General features: G+C 36.0%; 1 protein-coding gene across 1 annotated transcript in view; it reads left to right on the top strand.

Annotated features, from left to right (window-relative positions):
- Positions 1-17,924, top strand: part of LOC140158189 (glycoprotein-N-acetylgalactosamine 3-beta-galactosyltransferase 1-like) — a 33,571-nt gene extending 15,647 nt beyond the window's left edge. The window contains exons 2-3 of the mRNA XM_072181320.1: positions 12,240-12,922; positions 16,967-17,924. Coding sequence (XP_072037421.1) covers positions 12,240-12,922; positions 16,967-17,119 — 836 coding nt within the window. The 3' untranslated portion in view covers positions 17,120-17,924. The remainder of the gene's footprint in view (positions 1-12,239; positions 12,923-16,966) is intronic.
- Positions 17,925-18,724: the final 800 nt, after the last annotated feature.

Below are 18,724 nucleotides of genomic sequence, written 5' to 3'. Positions count from 1 at the left end.
TATTTTAGGTGCTATGAGGATGATACTTATATCAATTAAAGTTTATAACAAGGGCTTCCACATGGTGGTTACCAACTGTTGGATTTGACGCCCAATTGGGCGCTTTTTAATTTTAGGTGCTATGAGGATGATACTTATATCAATTAAAGTTTATAACAAGGGCTTTCACATGATGGTTACCAATTTTTGTAATTGGCGCCCAATTGGGCGTTTTTTATTCTAAGAGCTATGCGGATGATTCTGATATCAATTAAAGCTTTTAACAAGGGCTTTTACATGATGGTCACCAAGTTTTCGTTTGTGAGCATGGGCATACCACGGGCATAGATATTCGTGTTTGCTCAAACACAGCTGTGACATCTCTCTAAATGTAAAAGAGTGAAAAACTCACTCCCGAAAAGAGTAATTCACTTATAAGACCACTCAAAAAGGAGTGAAATGTGTTTTTTTAACTTTAAAACCACTAAAAAAAGAGTGAAAACCACTCTTTAAGAGTGAATTTTAACTCTTTCAAGGAGTTAAATAAAGGACAACTCTAAAAACGTGTTGTCCTTCATTTAACTCCTTGAACGAGTTGAAATTCACTTTTTTTAGAGTGGTTTTCCCTCTTTTTGGGTGGTTTTAAAGTTTAAAAAAAACACATTTCACTCATTTTTGAGTGGTTTTATAAGTGAATCACTCTTTTTGGGAGTGAGTTTTTCACTCTTTTACATTTAGAGAGTAGTTGCTTTTCTTTCCTTGGACAACATCCCGGGACAACATCAACGGGTTGCCATGGTGGGTCAAGGGGTGTGGTTGGTTTAAGGGTCTTAGGGTGGGTTAAGGGTTGTCACGGTGGGTAAGAGATGACATGATGGTCACCAATGTGTGACATAATCAAGGGGAATGAGTCGGATTTCGTTAATATTGTTTTAGAGATATTGGCAGTGTTCCAATTCTTTTGTTTAAATTTTTTCAGCCATTGGTAAATTGTTCATAACTCGGTAACCAGATGTCTGATTTTGATGGGGTTTGCATCAAAATGTAGCATTCATAAACTGCCAGAAAATGATGTAAAAATAAAACTTCTAATTGAAAATTGCCGACATGTGACTCATTCACCTTGATCATATCACATTTTTCGATTTGGCCCTCAATGGGGCGCTCTTTTATTGTAGTTGCTGTGAGGATGATACTTATATCAATAAAAGCTTATAACAAGGGATCTCACATGGTGGTCACCAACCTTTGGTTTTGGTGCCCAATTATTGAGCGCTTTTTGTTCACGGAGTGAACATTTCCCCCACTTGAACCCATATCTCATATGCACAGTTTATCCCTTACATACACTGTGTGTTAAATAGCTATTGTAGCCAAACAACCCTGTGGTAAAGAGGCTAGGAAATACTTCCTAATGTCTCATACCCAGGTTTGTACACCTTTATCTAATCCTGTCCCACATGACAAGGACTTTTTAGCACATCTTGTCTTGTATTGAGACAATGGCAGCCAGGACTATTTTTTTGCTTTTTTTTCAAAGCATGTTCACAATTGGATTGAGCCATCACATGATTATAATAGGCTTTACTGATTGGTGGGTAAGGTTAATGCTATTGTTTATTTTGTGATAAGGCTGAGCATATTACTGCATGAAAAATACACTACTATTTTGGTACAGGCGATTTACTCAATTCCTTGCAACTGACAAAATCTAGTTCCTGTTATCTACCCAGTAATGTTTGCTTATCATAATTGGATCCCTAATAATTATTGGGCCAAGGTTATTGAGGTATATTGATTGAATTTCAATAGGCCTATGATAGTGTAAGTGATTTGAAAGTTTCTATTCCTATGAGTTTCTTGCTGGATGGAGAGTTATATAAGCTAGAGTCAGGATGTAGGTATCATTATGCGTCAAATCACTAATTTATTGTAAGATCAGTGCAGAGTAGGTTAGATATTAAAATGAAAAGTTAGAACAAATTACTATACACCTGATCCGTGAACTGTGTCATTTTGAAAGACTCTTCTTGTTTATTTTAGGTGCTATGAGCATGAGATATATTGAAAAAACAGAAAGACAGAGCTTTTCATTGATACTTTGCAAATGTTTCTATAACTTCATAAATAGCTTTATACTCACACTTTGTTATCTACTGAAGATAGTTTTATACTTGCATGTTGCAATATACTGTAGATACTTTTATCCTGTTGTCTACTGAAGATACTTAAACCCTGATATCTACTCTAGATATGTCATTTACTAAATATTCTTTTATATGCACACATTGTCATCTACTTCAGCTCGTTTTAAACTCACACCCTATCTACTGAAGATGCTTTTATTCTCAAACTCTGATATCTCTTTGAAATACTTCTTACTCACATCCCGATTTTTACTTGTTGGGAGTTTTTATTCACCCTTTGAAATCTACTTTAAAACGTTTTGTACTCACACCCTGCTATCTACTCTACATATTTTTATACCCACGCTTTGCTGTCTACTGTAGATATATTTACACTGACACCTTGTCATCTACTTAAGATTCTTTTATACGCACACCATGCCATCTACTTTAGCTCGTTTTACATTCATATCCTGCTATCTTCTGAATATACTTTTATACTCACACTTTGCTATCTACTGTAAATAGTTTTTTTAATCACACCCTCCTATCTACTGAAGATACTTTTATTCCCACACACTGATATCTGCTATATATAGGCCTACTGTCATACTCATAACCTGATATCTACTGTTGATAGTTTTATTCACACTTTGCTATCTACTTTAGAAAGGTTTTTACTCACACACTATCTACTCTAGATAGTCTTATGTTCACACTTTGCACCAGCTATCTACTGTCGATAGTTTTATACTCAATAATTATTGCGAATATTCGCAATAATTATTGCAAATATTCGCAATATTATTGCGAATATTCGCAATAACATTGCGAATATTCGCAATAATTATTGCGAATATTCGCAATAACATTGCGAATATTCGCAATAATATTGCGAATATTCGCAATAATTATTGCGAATATTCGCAATAATCACACCACCAGTTTGATTATGTAGGCCTACTTATTAATGCAATCGGTGTTTCATGCTTCGGCGTCACGGTTCTATAACTTTATAGATAGTTTGATACTCACACTTTATTACCTACTGAAGATAGTTGAAATCTACTTTAGAACGTTTTGTACTCACACCCTGCTATCTACTCTACATATTTTTATACTCATGCTTTGCTGTCTACTGTAGATATATTTACACGGACACCTTGTCATCTACTTAAGATTCTTTTATACGCACACCCTGCCATCTACTTTAGCTCGTTTTACACTGATACCCTGCTATCTTCTGAATATACTTTTATACTCACACTTTGCTATCTACTCTAGATAGTTTTATAATCACACCTACTATCTACTGAAGATTATTCCCACACACTGATATCTGCTATAGGCCTACTGTCATACTCATAACCTGATATCTACTGTTGATAGTTTTATTCACACTTTGCTATCTACTTTAGAAAGGTTTTTACTCACACACTATCTACTCTAGATAGTCTTATGTTCACACTTTGCACCAGCTATCTACTGTCGATAGTTTTATACTCAATAATTATTGCGAATATTCGCAATAATTATTGCGAATATTCGCAATAACATTGCGAAGCATGAAACACCGATTGCATTAATAAGTAGGCCTACATAATCAAACTGGTGGTGTGATTATTGCGAATATTCGCAATAATTATTGCGAATATTCGCAATATTATTGCGAATATTCGCAATGTTATTGCGAATATTCGCAATAATTATTGCGAATATTCGCAATAATATTGCGAATATTCGCAATAACATTGCGAATATTCGCAATAATTATTGCGAATATTCGCAATAATTATTGCGAATATTCGCAATAATCACACCACCAGTTTGATTATGTAGGCCTACTTATTAATGCAATCGGTGTTTCATGCTTCGGCGTCACGGTTCTATAACTTTATAGATAGTTTGATACTCACACTTTATTACCTACTGAAGATAGTTTTATACTTGCATGTTGCAATCTACTGAAGATACTTTTATTCTCAAACCCTGATATCTACTCTAGATATGTCATCTACATCAGATTCTTTAATACGCATACCCTGTCATCTACTTTAGCTCGTTTTACACTCATACCCTGCTATCTACTGAAGATACATTGATACTCAAACTTTGCTATCTACTCTAGATAGTTTTATAATTACGCCCTCTAAATCTACTGAAGATACTTTTATACTCACAGCCTACTACTGAAGATACTTTTATTCTCAAACTCTAATATCTACTATAAATACTCACACCCCGATTTTTACTTGGGAGTTTTTATTCACCCTTTGAAATCTACTTTGGAACGTTTTGTACTCACACCCTGCTATCTACTCTACATATTTTTATACTTACGCTTTGCTGTCTACTGTGGATATATATACACTGACACCTTATCATCTACTTAAGATTCTTTTATACGCACACCCTGCCATCTACTTTAGCTCGTTTTACACTCATACCCTACTATCTGAATATACTTTTATACTCACACTTTGCTATCTACTGTAGATAGTTTTATATCACACTCTCCTATCTACTGAAGATACTTTTATTCCCACACACTGGTATCTGCTATATATAGGCCTACTGTCATACTCATAACCTGATATCTACTGTTGATAGTTTTATTCATACTTTGCTATCTACTTTAGAAAGGTTTTTACTCACACACTATCTACTGTAGATAGTTTTATGTTCACATTTTGCACCAGCTATCTACTGTCGATAGTTTTATACTCAATAATTATTGCGAATATTCGCACAATAATTATTGCGAATATTCGCAATAACATTGCGAATATTCGCAATAACATTGCGAATATTCGCAATAATTATTGCGAATATTCGCAATAACATTGCGAATATTCGCAATAATTATTGCGAATATTCGCAATAATATTGCGAATATTCGCAATAACATTGCGAATATTCGCAATAATTATTGCGAATATTCGCAATAACATTGCGAATATTCGCAATAACATTGCGAATATTCGCAATAATTATTGCGAATATTCGCAATAACATTGCGAATATTCGCAATAATTATTGCGAATATTCGCAATAATTATTGCGAATATTCGCAATAATCACACCACCAGTTTGATTATGTAGGCCTACTTATTAATGCAATCGGTGTTTCATGCTTCGGCGTCACGGTTCTATAACTTTATAGATAGTTTGATACTCACACTTTATTACCTACTGAAGATAGTTTTATACTTGCATGTTGCAATCTACTGAAGATACTTTTATTCTCAAACCCTGATATCTACTCTAGATATGTCATCTACATCAGATTCTTTAATACGCATACCCTGTCATCTACTTTAGCTCGTTTTACACTCATACCCTGCTATCTACTGAAGATACATTAATACTCAAACTTTGCTATCTACTCTAGATAGTTTTATAATTACGTCCTCTAATCTACTGAAGATACTTTTATACTCACAGCCTACTACTGAAGATACTTTTATTCTCAAACTCTAATATCTACTATAAATACTCACACCCCGATTTTTACTTGTTGGGAGTTTTATTCACCCTTTGAAATCTACTTTAGAACGTTTTGTACTCACACCCTGCTATCTACTCTACATATTTTTTATACTCATGCTTTGCTGTCTACTGTAGATATATTTACACGGACACCTTGTCATCTACTTAAGATTCTTTTATACGCACACCCTGCCATCTACTTTAGCTCGTTTTACACTCATACCCTGCTATCTTCTGAATATACTTTTATACTCACACTTTGCTATCTACTCTAGATAGTTTAATAATATCACACCTACTATCTACTGAAGATACTTTTATTCCCACACACTGATATCTGCTATATATAGGCCTACTGTCATACTCATAACCTGATATCTACTGTTGATAGTTTTATTCACACTTTGCTATCTACTTTAGAAAGGTTTTTACTCACACATTATCTACTCTAGATAGTTTTATGTTCACACTTTGCACCAGCTATCTACTGTCGATAGTTTTATACTCAATAATTATTGCGAATATTCGCAATAATTATTGCGAATATTCGCAATAACATTGCGAATATTCGCAATAACATTGCGAATATTCGCAATAACATTGCGAATATTCGCAATAATATTGCGAATATTCGCAATAACATTGCGAATATTCGCAATAACATTGCGAATATTCGCAATAATTATTGCGAATATTCGCAATAATATTGCGAATATTCGCAATAACATTGCGAATATTCGCAATAACATTGCGAATATTCGCAATAATTATTGCGAATATTCGCAATAATATTTCTTTTTTTTTTTTTTTTTGGCACTAATATGCTTCCGTAGCCGAACGACGTAGAACAGGGTATCTTTTTTTCGTCAACTTATCGTGCATGATAGAAGATACTCTCATTTTTCTTGCAAAATTGGTATGTGACGATGTGCGTTCACACAATTTACAAACCTTAAATGGTCTATATAATATAATGCGAACTATGCAAATTACATAGGCCTATGATAAAATGCCACTTTTGTATGATTATGCACATAATTATTATACAAGCCAATTAAAGATCATCATTTCTGGGTCATTTCTGTTCATAGTCTCCGGCATTATGTTGGCAAACAATCCCTTCTTCTCCTTCAGTCTCCATCTCCTTCCTTTGTCCTACTGATTCCTTCTCTTTTCCTTCCTCTGTCTATTCTTCACCCTTTTCATCCACCTTATTCTGCTCCTTCTACATCATCTCATTTTTTTCCTTTCTGTTCTTCTAAACCTTTTCATCTTTTTATGTACATCTAGGCCTATGTACGGGTCCAAATGGGATATGGCCTAAGTGGGACATGGCCTAAGTGGGACATGGCCCTAGTGGGACATGGCCTAAGTGGGACATGGACCTAGTGGGACATGGCCCTAGTGGGACATGGCACTAGTGGGACATGGCCCTAGTGGGACATGGCCCTAGTGGGACATGGACCTAGTGGGACATGGACTAAGTGGGACATGGCCCTAGTGGGACATGGACCAAGTGGGACATGGCCCTAGTGGGACATGGACCAAGTGGGACATGGCCCTAGTGGGATTGGCCAAAGTGGGATTGGACCAAATGGGATTGGACCAAGTGGGAATGGACCAAGTGGGATTGGACCAAATGGGATTGGACGAAGTGGGATTGGACCAAATGGGATTGGACGAAGTGGGAATAATCCGCGAGAGGTTGCGGGTTCGAACCCTGGTGGTTACTAATATGCTCTCGTGGAAAAATTGAGTTAGCTTGAAATTCCCCTGGACAAGGAACTCACTGCTAATTTGTCTCGTTGTAACCCGTACGAAACTCGGGGAGCTGATCCTGGTTGCGATGGTTGTCTAGGGTGTGCGCTCTTGAAGCAGCAAAGTCCCTGATTTGTTGTTTAATGGTTTATGGAATGATGTGGGCCATAGTGGTCAGCGACAACCTGTAAAGTGTGCTGAGGCTTGTGGATCAACGTCAAGGCGTTGTGCCTGTGCGTAGCGCATTATAAATCACTGCGATTTTTTTTTTATGTATAGAGTGTTATGATCTGCAGTGCTTTATTGAGTGTCGTAAAATTATATGTAATTCTGGAAAATTAGATCCAGAGTTTAAAACACACTGCAGGTATAATAGACATATTCCTGATTATAATTATTAGGAGAGCTTTTAGACGTCACCAAATGTTCAATGTCTCTTAGCCAGCAGCCAATTTATTTAAGTAGTAGTACGTGGAAATTATCATGTGATTTTGTTAAAGCATCCCATATAGCAATGTATGTAAAAATGTATATCATAATTCTCTACAGAATAAACAACATGAGAACGGAATAATCAGGACCTCAAATAGCTTCAAATCCGGGTACCTCTAGTGCTATAACAAATTAACTTAACGATCAACGCAAGTTCCTTATATAAGTATTTTAATTGAATACAGTACTTTCGACACAAAGGAATGTAAATACGAAGTCTGAGTGACTTCAATTTAAATCCTGCATCCATATTAGCTTAAAGCCACAGAACGAAACACCAGAAAATGGGGAAATGTGTGGTCTAAAACATTTAGTCCTACTATGTAGCCAATTATGTAAACAGATAAGCTCTAAAAAAGTGAGTGGTCCGGATGGTATTCCAGCTAAACTTATCATTTAATTTGCATACGAATTGAGCTCTCCACTTACTGAAATCTTGAATACTTCCTATCAGGAAGGAGTTGTACCTCGCCAATGGAAGAAGGCGGTTGTACTATATAGTACCGATACCTAAAACTATGCGCCCTACTTGGGACAAACTATACGACTCATTTCACTCACTGATCACTTCTTTAAAGTAGCTGAATTTTTTATCATGAATTGGGTCATGGAAGACATTGAGCCTCGCATTGATGTGAACCAATTTGGTAATTAAAAGGGCAGATCTACATCCCATTATCTTGTGAAAGTGCTCAACGAGTTGTATGAGCATACTGATAAACCTAAGAGTATGTGTAGAGTAGTGGTAACTGATTTTAGTAAGGCATTTGATCGGGTTGATCACAACATCATCATCCCCAAGCTCCTTGATATGGGTACCAGGCCTGAAATCATTCCGTGGTTGTGCGATTTTCTTAGCAATAGGTCTCAGTGTGTGCGTTATCAGTCTATCACCTCTAGTTGGAGAACCCTAACAGGGGGTGTTCCACAAGGTACCTTGGTTGGCCCAGGTTCATTCTTAGTGTTAAACAATTATGCTGCCATCTCCAATGTTCAGCAAATTTATGCACTGAAATATGTGGATGATATCACACTAGAGGAGAAATGTTGGCTGAATCAGCGAAGTCATCTTCAAGAGCATCTTAATAACTTTGACCAATGGTCTGAGAGCAATAATATGTCACTCAATGCAACCAAGTGTATGTCGATGATGGTTTGTTTTTCTAAATCACCAGTCTCACCTTCTCCGCTAAAAAAACTTGCGTGGAGCTCACAAACTTACAACCCAAACTTGGAAAACCAAAAGATACTATGATAGTGCAATACCTTACCTAACCAGACTGCTTAACTCTTAATAACTGCAATATTTACCAACCATTTTTATAGTGCCAATTTTTTCATACCTGATGTGCATTTCAACAATTTAACCATGTGTCGCTTTTGTTTACAATACCTGTGTTCCATCTGTTATACATATTCCAAATGTGCAATAATAGTGTTTGAACTTATGATCTTTTTGTATGCTTTGATGTTTTATTGGTGTTGTTGCTTGGGAACGAGTGATCATGCCCTCATTAGGGGTTTGGTGCTTTTTTCCCATCTCTTTCTCTCTCACCCCTCTGGGATCATGATGACTCGCCCCAACACTCCTTCTTTTTACTCCACGTGCAATATCATATGTATTTGTCATTACTATTAGAATAATTTTATCCTTGGGGTGAGACCATCTCATTTCCACCATTTTCCCAGGTCCAGTTGACCGCACCTTAGCTGCGGACCTCTCTTTCCGTGGGATCTGGTTGCAGGGTGAGGTCTCGCCGCTTGGTTTATTATGTGTACTTTATATGATATATTTGATATTTAAATATAATATGTCATGCTTTTTTGTTGTTTTTACTGATTGTAAATTTCACATCAATTGAGCTTTTAGCTGCTACCGTGTCTTTTAATAAACCACGAATGAATCTGGTGGCCTAGGGGGAAATCAGGGGAAATGGGATTGCTCAAGGTGAAATTTACACCTACTCATGTTACTCTCTTGCAATTTTCCTGGGAAACAAGAAACAGCAATCTGTGGCTTTAAACCATATCCTGATGGGACTTATACTTTCACCGTCTCTCATGCATGTTAAGGGCAGAGTAATGGAAGAGAACATGGACCTTTTCCAACTTCATTATTTCTGAAGTTTAAGTCCAAAGTATATACTGTACAACTACATATTTTTGAATGGATTGAAGTCGGAGTCGAAGAGTCCTATGCTAACGTAATATATAAAAAAAACACTGTTAAGTTTTTGAAACAAATCATAAAGGTACACGTTTTTGCCCCAAATATTTTGTGACAACATACAATCAGTCAGGAGCTTAAAAAAATCAGTTAGCTTTCCATAAAGAAGGGACATGAAATTAGGGAAAGTTTTGAAAGTTTTTTGAAAATTCGCTACATTTTTCGAAAGCTGTATCTGGTCCATGGTTTTTATTTTTATCTTTTTTCCCACCAATGAATCCAAAAATAATGCCTTTATTGCGCCAAAATCCAAAATAAATTGAAAATCTCGGTGGCATTTTGACTGCAAATTTTTGTTTTGTTTACACACCTTTGCTGTAATGCGACTCGACGACGTGGATACACGCAGGTTTGCGCCACGTCACGCTTCTGCAAATTGCGCGGGTAATCACATTTCCGGCCAATTCATTTCAGGTTTCTAGAGCCATGTGACTTTTTAGAGTTGGAAAGAGTGAAATAATGATTTTTACAAGAAATGGGATGAAATATTAAAAAGTTGATTTTTATCAGTTTCAAGTGAAAAAATACATCTCAGTGTTGATAAGTAGCAAGAAATCTCAAATTTTGGCGTGGACGGATGTGTCTCTCCTTATCCTGGACAGCAGCTGTGGCCATATCTTATTTGGGTTTCATTTAACATTTGTTTGAATTCTCCTTAACATATGTGCACTGTGTATATTTACATTGTTGAAACCCTAATCCGGAATGCCAGATGAAATAAAACTCAATCGTTATTCTTTGTTAATTTCAATGTTTCAATGTTTGGTAAAAAACAATAATAAAAAAATATTACTACTCTTAAATTTACGCTTTCGTCTGAGTTTTTACTATTGAACATTAAAGTGAAAACACATTTACCCAATCATAATACTAAAACATTGAGTTGATGATTGTTTATTTAATTAAATTAATTTGATTGAGTACGGAAATAGAAATTTAACCGATATTCCCCTATAACAATTGAGTCTTGTTTTATCAAAAAAAAAAAAAAAAAAAAAAAGAGAGAAAAGAATGACATCGGGGTAGGGCTAGAAATTGATTAATATTTTGTGTATTTGGTTTATTCCTATACACTAATGCACCTACTGCTTTTTACTCTGTCATAATAAAAGAGCCAGCTATTATTGATAGAAAGTGACAAAGTGGAGATTACATTTTATTGGCGTGCACAGGGCATGATAAAGCATTTGACATAATAAAGCTTTTAAATGAAGTACAGTTTGGAGCAAACACTTTATTGACCCATTTAATAACGCCTTGCTCGTTCGCAAACAATACCGTGAAACCGTTTTAAAAAAGCCACTGAAATAAATGCAATAAAAGACGAATAAATCCAAAGTAACGACTTTTCTTTCGTTGTTATTTTTTCTCTCTTTTTTCTTACAACTTAGCGATTGCAACAGGCCAAATGGTAAAAAGCTAGCTGACGATTCTGTCGTATTATGTATACCACGACAAAATGGTGCAGCTGACAATGACATGAGATAATGGACAAAGACTGCTGAATTGCATATATAGATTGAACACACACCAGTATTAAAAGGGTTGAATTTAGGGTTAGGGTTTGAAATTGGACTGTTTCTTTTTCTGTAGTTTAAAACTCATTTTTTGTGTAAATGTCAGTTGTGCCCTAATGGAAGTGCATTTATCGTTCTTTGAAGCACAGCTATACATTAATGTGAAAAATCAAGTATCACATTAAAATGACTTAAATTAAAAATAAAGTAGTCTTCTATCAGCAGTAGATAGTAGCTGAAATATTGTGATATCAGCAGTATATAGTTGATAAAGTAATGTGCTATCAGCAGTAGATAGTATATAAAGTAATGAGATATCAGCAGTAGATAGTAGATAAAGTTGTCTGCTATCAACAGTAGATAATAGACAAAGTAGTGTTCTATCAGCAGTAGACGGTAGAAAATAGAGTGCTTTCAGCAGCAGATACTAGAACATTGTGTTCAGAGGTAAATCTCGTTACCTCGAAGAACGAAGCTATAGGACATTGTAAATGTAACTTACTTGAACGTTTACACCAACTTAGCTTATGCTACAATTTGAAACACACTAACCATAAATTATTGAAACTTGTGAAAAATAATCAAATAGAAGAAAAAACACCTAAAATACGTAACTGTGACTTAACTGTTATCTTTGTTTATTAACTCCAGGTGAACCATCTAGAAAATACGAAGACAACTATCTGAAGAAAATCCGGGTACTCTGCTGGATAATGACGTCACCAGACACGTTAATGTTAAAAGCGCTTCATATAAAAAACACCTGGGGCCCAAGGTGTGATCACATTCTTTATATGAGCTCTGTTGAGAACACAACATTTCCTGCCGTAGGGCTAAACGTAACAGAAGGAAGAGATTCCCTTTGGAACAAAACAAGAGCTGCATTTGAATACATTTATAAACATAATCTTACCAGAAAGTTTGACTGGTTTCTAAAAGCAGACGACGATACTTACGTAATTGTTGACAATTTAAAATATTTCTTACGAGATAAGAATTCGAGCAAGGCCGTTTACTATGGCCATCATTTTGCACCTTTTATAAAGAATGGATATATGAGTGGAGGTGCTGGATATGTATTGAGCAGATATGCTGTAGAAACATTAGTCAAGATAGGTTTAAACAATCAACTGTTATGCCCCCAGAATGGGACTTTTGCTACGGCTGAAGACTTATCATTAGGATATTGCATGCAAAATATCGGAGTTATAGCAGGAGATAGCAGAGATTCACTGAATAGAAGTAGATTCCTACCGTTTCCTATTCCTGAGATTATGAGGGATAATTACTTACCAGATTGGTATGTCCAGTATGCACGACACAAACTACAAAAGGTAGGTTTAATCTTAATGTATGTTGTTATGTTGTTTAATTTATCAAAAGATGATCTTTAAAAAGTGATGTGCATGTAATTAATAACGTTTGATCGGGTGTATAATTATTGTATAGAACTAACTGTACAGCAATATTTGGTAAAATCATATTAAAAGATACTTTCAATAGCTTTAATGACAAAATTTCAACGAGAATCAATGGGACGATTTATACATCGATTTTTTAAGCATTGGATTATTAACATCGATATTTAATTTTGTTTGATTCTATGATTGTCAAGAAGGCTAGGCAAGATGATCAAATCATTTAACGGACAAAGATTCAACATCTCATCTTACCTCATCTCTTTTAAGATTAGTTTACAATTGCGTCGCTCTAGGAAAAGACAATTACGGTCATGAGCGTCAGCAGATATTGAAAGTAGGTCCAGATAATCAACTACACTACAAAATGAAATTCCAGTCAATCGCGCCAGTTTGTTTGTGTATGCCTGTGACATGCGACAGTAGTTTGGCAAAATGCAGTGAATATTTTGATTGGGAAACCCGAGTGGGGCACGCGGTTCTGTAAATTATAGAACCGCGTACAGAAACCGAATTGACTTGCTAATAAATGTATCCGACAATTGCCAGTTTAACAGTCTCTGCCTCAGTCTCTTCTGTCTTTTCTGTCTTCTCTTTCCCTCCATATGCTTCCAGGTGTCTTTCTCTTATACACCAATCTCTGTGTATATATGTGTGTGTTGCTCTCCCCACTCTCTCTCCTTCTCTCTCTCCCTCTCCCTCTCTCCCTCTCTCTCTCTCTCTCTCTTCTTCTCTCGTTTTTCCCCTCTCTCTGTAATTCGTTTAAGGATTTCGTCTCATATTAAAACACAAGCACACGCCCAAAACCGTGAAACAAGTGACGTGTCTGAAATAGTTTTGAGCGAAGACGCTGTAGGAAAACGTTAATTAGCAACACTCTTGTCAAGTAACATTGTACAATGTTTATCTCGTTTTCTCGTGTTTGTTTGTGGAATTGTAGTGTCCGTTTATACAGTGTAGTTTGTAGGTGACAATAACTGTGTCTTTGGAGTATTTCTTTCTTGGGTTGAGGTAGGTGTGAGGTGGGGTGGGTGGGGGGGTGTGGGGGTAGGTATGTTGGGTGTGAGACTGTTCCAATTGGCCAAGCAAATCAAGCATAAAAAAGTTACATAACATTTTTGGGTAGACAGTAGACACGCAGTGATGGCTATACCATCGTTTTAATATTGTAATCCATTTGCTTCTTGACACAGATAACTGACAGCAGCTCAACAAACCCGTCAACACATCTAACCAGTGTAATCAATCTTACAACCCTGCTGCATGCAGAGCAGAGAACTATTAAGCTTAAATTAAGGCACAATCGCCATTGATTAGATATTTATGACTCTATATCAATCAGAAAGTCGTGCACTAAATTTTAATTTACTACTCTGTTGAAAAAAAATTGTGTCCAGTTGGGGTGTGCGTGTATGTGTGTTACAAGTAACGAATCTATGTGCAGAAAACAAGACATGGTTTCTGTTTGGGAGACTCTGTATCCGTAAGACGCGTGTAATCAACGGCCGTGTAACTTGATCCTCACCTCACCTCACAGGCTGTGTCACCCACTGTCGGATGTGGCCCTCCTCAAGTAGCTTCCTCTGCGCTTCTCTTGTCCAGGTTGTACGCACATAGGGTGTGAGATCATCACGGCATCTTTGTTTTTGTCTTCCCCTTCATCTCTTTCCTGTTCTTGGCTGCCATTCAGTTAACCTCTTTGTCTATTCCTCTCTACGAGCTATGTGACCCGCCCATATCCACTTTGCCTCATTGCTCCTTTCAACGATATCTTTAGCATTTGTTTTGTCCCTTATTTCAATATTCTTGCTTTGTCACGTATGGTGATATGTAGCATTTTTCTCTCCATAACATGCTGTGCTACCTTGGATTTTTGATCCAAAAACTTGGTTGTCCAGGTTTCGCAACCATAGGTCATTGTAGAATATCCTCAAAGTGATTGGCAATCTTTTGTCACATAGGATTTGTTTGCCTCTGCAACTTGCTCTAAGCATACCGCTCTAAGCATTCTAAGTATACTGCTCTAAGCATTCTTGTGTAGCAACCACCATGTTCATTACATAGTTTGGGAGACATGGTCCATGCCTCAAAAATTTGGCCAAAATTTTCAAAGTTCAAAAATTTTGAAATTATTGGGCCAACATTTTTGACTTTATACTGAACTGGTCCCTGAAGCCACAAAAACACCCAAAAACAAATAAATTATTTATCGAGAAAGTACAAATTTAAACAAAGTTCTCACGACTTACATTGTGGAGGTTGGTGGCCTGCGACCAGCATCCACTGGTCTTCAATGCCGACTGATGTTGGTTTTGTTGCTAGAACATTCTAAATATTAATTTAGTACACTTTTTAAATTGCTTTCTCATCCTTTCTTATACAAGCTTCAGATGTTCCCTCTGATAACAAAGAAATTTGAAGCCATTTAGAACTAGAAATTCGATTTTCGAGGTTTCTGTGGCGCTGTTTCGGCTCTCACCCAAAGATTCCATTTAAAGAAAAGATCATGTTCTCACCCAATGACCCCATATTTGTTATATTTTGCTCTCACCGAAAGCCAAAAATCATGCTCTCACCTAATGACCACATATTTTTTACATTTTTCTGTCACCGAATGCCCCTTGTGTAGTGCGCAAGTGCCAGCCCTACACCTATATCCATTTCATATTGAAATGCCCCCGGGCCAGCGGGGAGGTAACCCCATTTGAAATTCACACTCATTGTGTGAAAGATTAAGGTTTATACATATGGGGTGTCTGAATTTCAACTGGAATAGCCTATTTTAATACCATGCAAACTCCATACAATGTTGTTATTTTGCTCATCTCAATTTTTAACGATCGGTGAAGCATTTCTATATACACTTTTGCGCGCGTGCAAACTACCTTGAATAAAAAAACCCGACAAATTGAACGATATTTCATCAATCATCAATAAGAAATTATACAAATATAATCAATGTTTTAAGCATTTTAAAATTGGCCTATTTAGGCCTATATTAACGCATATTCCAGGTTTAAAATCTAGTCATACAAGGACTCTAAAGTCAAAAATTACATTTAGTTTTTGTATTTGTATTATTTCTTTAAATTAATATGGAACGTTCTTTTTAAACCCTTTCTTAAATGGTCAAAGAGAAAGCAGAAAAAAATCACCGCATCCAAACAAATTCGCATCGTCTAAAACTTGTGGGAAAATAACCGATTTTAAATATATAGCAATAGTTTAGCAATTGTATAGATTATTTTGTAAAGTATCAAATTGACCAATTCTGTATCACATAATGCTTTGATTTGTGGTTCCTCACAAATATTAGCACGACCCAAATAAAAATGGCGCATTTCTGTAACCAACTATATATATGCGTTTGCAACAGGTGTCGGGTGATTTTAATTATGTGTGACAATGTATCTTCAGGATAGTTAGACCAGCTCACGGTTAATTGAGTCTTGTATTTTTACCACCTATGAGTCCAGCACTGACCATCCCCTTACATATTAGACAAAGCTGACACAGAATAATCAAAGATTATAAAACGGGGCTTCCATATATATTATTTCATTATTTTTATTCATTCGTTCCTCAACCAGGACCAATCCTAGCCAGAAATTATATATCCGTTTGCTTCTCAAATGTCAATGTAACCCATGTTCATTGATTTAAACATATTGCTCTAACCGGGATCTGGTTACACCAATATGTTACCGAGTGTTCTACGGTCATAGAAATGGAACCAGTTTACGGATATATCTACCCATTTCCTCTTCCAATTAAACAATGACGTAGAGAAACACCTTGAACCAGAGGTTTCAGGGCTTACTGATTTCAATTATTAACTCTTATGAGAAGCGTACATTATGAAACCAATATGTATCTTTTATTTGTTTCCAATATTGCCTTATGGTTTGACTGCTTCATATATTAATCATAATACTGTGTATTTATATTTTGATATTACAGGGCCTAGAGTGCTGTTCGGACTACCTGATATCATGTCATTATGTTTTACCACATCAGATGTACGCTATGGATTATTTTGTCTACCATCTACGACGAGCTCTTCCTAACTCCGATCACACCTACCTTGTCAATAAGACACGGTTACCTATATGATGGTCTATTGTCGATTTAAGAAAACTATATATTTTGAACTAAACTGGGGTGAGCGTGTCAACTTGGCGAGCCACATGGGTTATCATGTCCATAGTCTTCAAAATCAAGCTGAAATAGGCCTATATACGATAGAGCATTTCTAATGAAGTATTTTAGATGAACTTACTAACTTAATTATGCAGGATGTATCAAATGATTAGCAGGGCATACCCAAAGAAGACTTACACAGCATCCCACAATACACCATGTGCTGTGAATGCTACTTATTTGGAATTTTACTCAAACATGGCATACAGTAAGCCAAATAATTAAGGTACCAGTTATAATCACTCCCTGTTTATTCTACACAAAGACAGAAACCAGCAGCCAATAGCTGCATCTTTTAGCTCGCATTTAAGGGCCTCATTCATTGAAATTGTTCAAGAAATAAACACACGACGATCCAAAAACCCAAGGAAAATGCCAATTTTAAAGTTGCAGTTTGTTGCACTGCATGCCCTATTGATTTGTACCCAAAGCGTTCACGAACAAGAGAACTAGCGCCAAGCTTCCATTGATTAGCACAAAACTAGCGACGTGCTTTCGTTGATTAGAACACAAAAGTGCAACTTTTGATTTCGCTTCTTCATTAGGTTTTAGATCACCGTTTCTTTAATTCTCAACCAATTTCAACAAATGAGGACTTAAATCAGAGCTAAAGAGTACAGGTACGTATTGGTTTCTTGTTTTTATGACGTATTTGTCTTTATTCAGGATATACAGGGGTGAACACAACTGATACCTTAATTATTTGGCTTACTGTATATTTAATCTACCAAAAAACGTTGACAACGTAAAGAAATCAGCAAGTTTAAAAAACCCACCTCGGCTCACTTTTTGAAACTTGGTCCCATTTGAACACCAACAGCAAATCAGTGTTTTTCAACAGAATACAGCGTTTCCAACAAGATTACAAACAAGCCTACTTGTTATTCGTTTAATTCAATCATTAATCATGATATTATAAAACAAAACACAAAAAGATATTGGCTTATCATGCAAGAACAAGATAATAACCTTTCAGGTCGTTCCAGAAAGCTTACAAATTAATATCGCATCTGCACATTAAAGATACATATAACACTTCTGGAAATGTTTTAAATTGATATAAATATGATAAAGTTTAAATCAGTACCTTTTACAAATGGGACCAAGTTTCAAAAAGTGAGCCGAGGTGGGTTTTTTAAACTTGCTGATTTCTTTACGTTGTCAACGTTTTTTGGTAGATTTCTTTTCTTTTTATGAATGTAGCCAAGCAGCTCCAAGCTTGGAAAGTCATCAGGTTACGAAGTGCACCATAAAACGAATAAAACGAAAATGGATGTTTGAAGTTGCTATTCTTGATTCATGACAATAAATAATTAAACGAAACTTTATCAGTCGTTTATTTTTAAAACTTGCTCGTCACGCGTGACTGTAATGTTCAGAGGCGTACACAATGATCAATAAACATTTTAATATACTTTAATTATTCAAGGCTACGTAAATATGTAAAGAAAATGTAAATATGAACAACACACACCCAATGTTGACAATGCCAGAGAGACACACATAGAGTAAATCCGA

This window comes from Amphiura filiformis, chromosome 8 (assembly GCF_039555335.1).
Source record: "Amphiura filiformis chromosome 8, Afil_fr2py, whole genome shotgun sequence".
Taxonomy (NCBI): Eukaryota; Metazoa; Echinodermata; class Ophiuroidea; order Amphilepidida; family Amphiuridae; genus Amphiura; species Amphiura filiformis.
The sequence above is the reverse complement of the archived record's forward strand: the minus strand, read 5'-3'. Positions and strand labels throughout refer to the sequence as shown.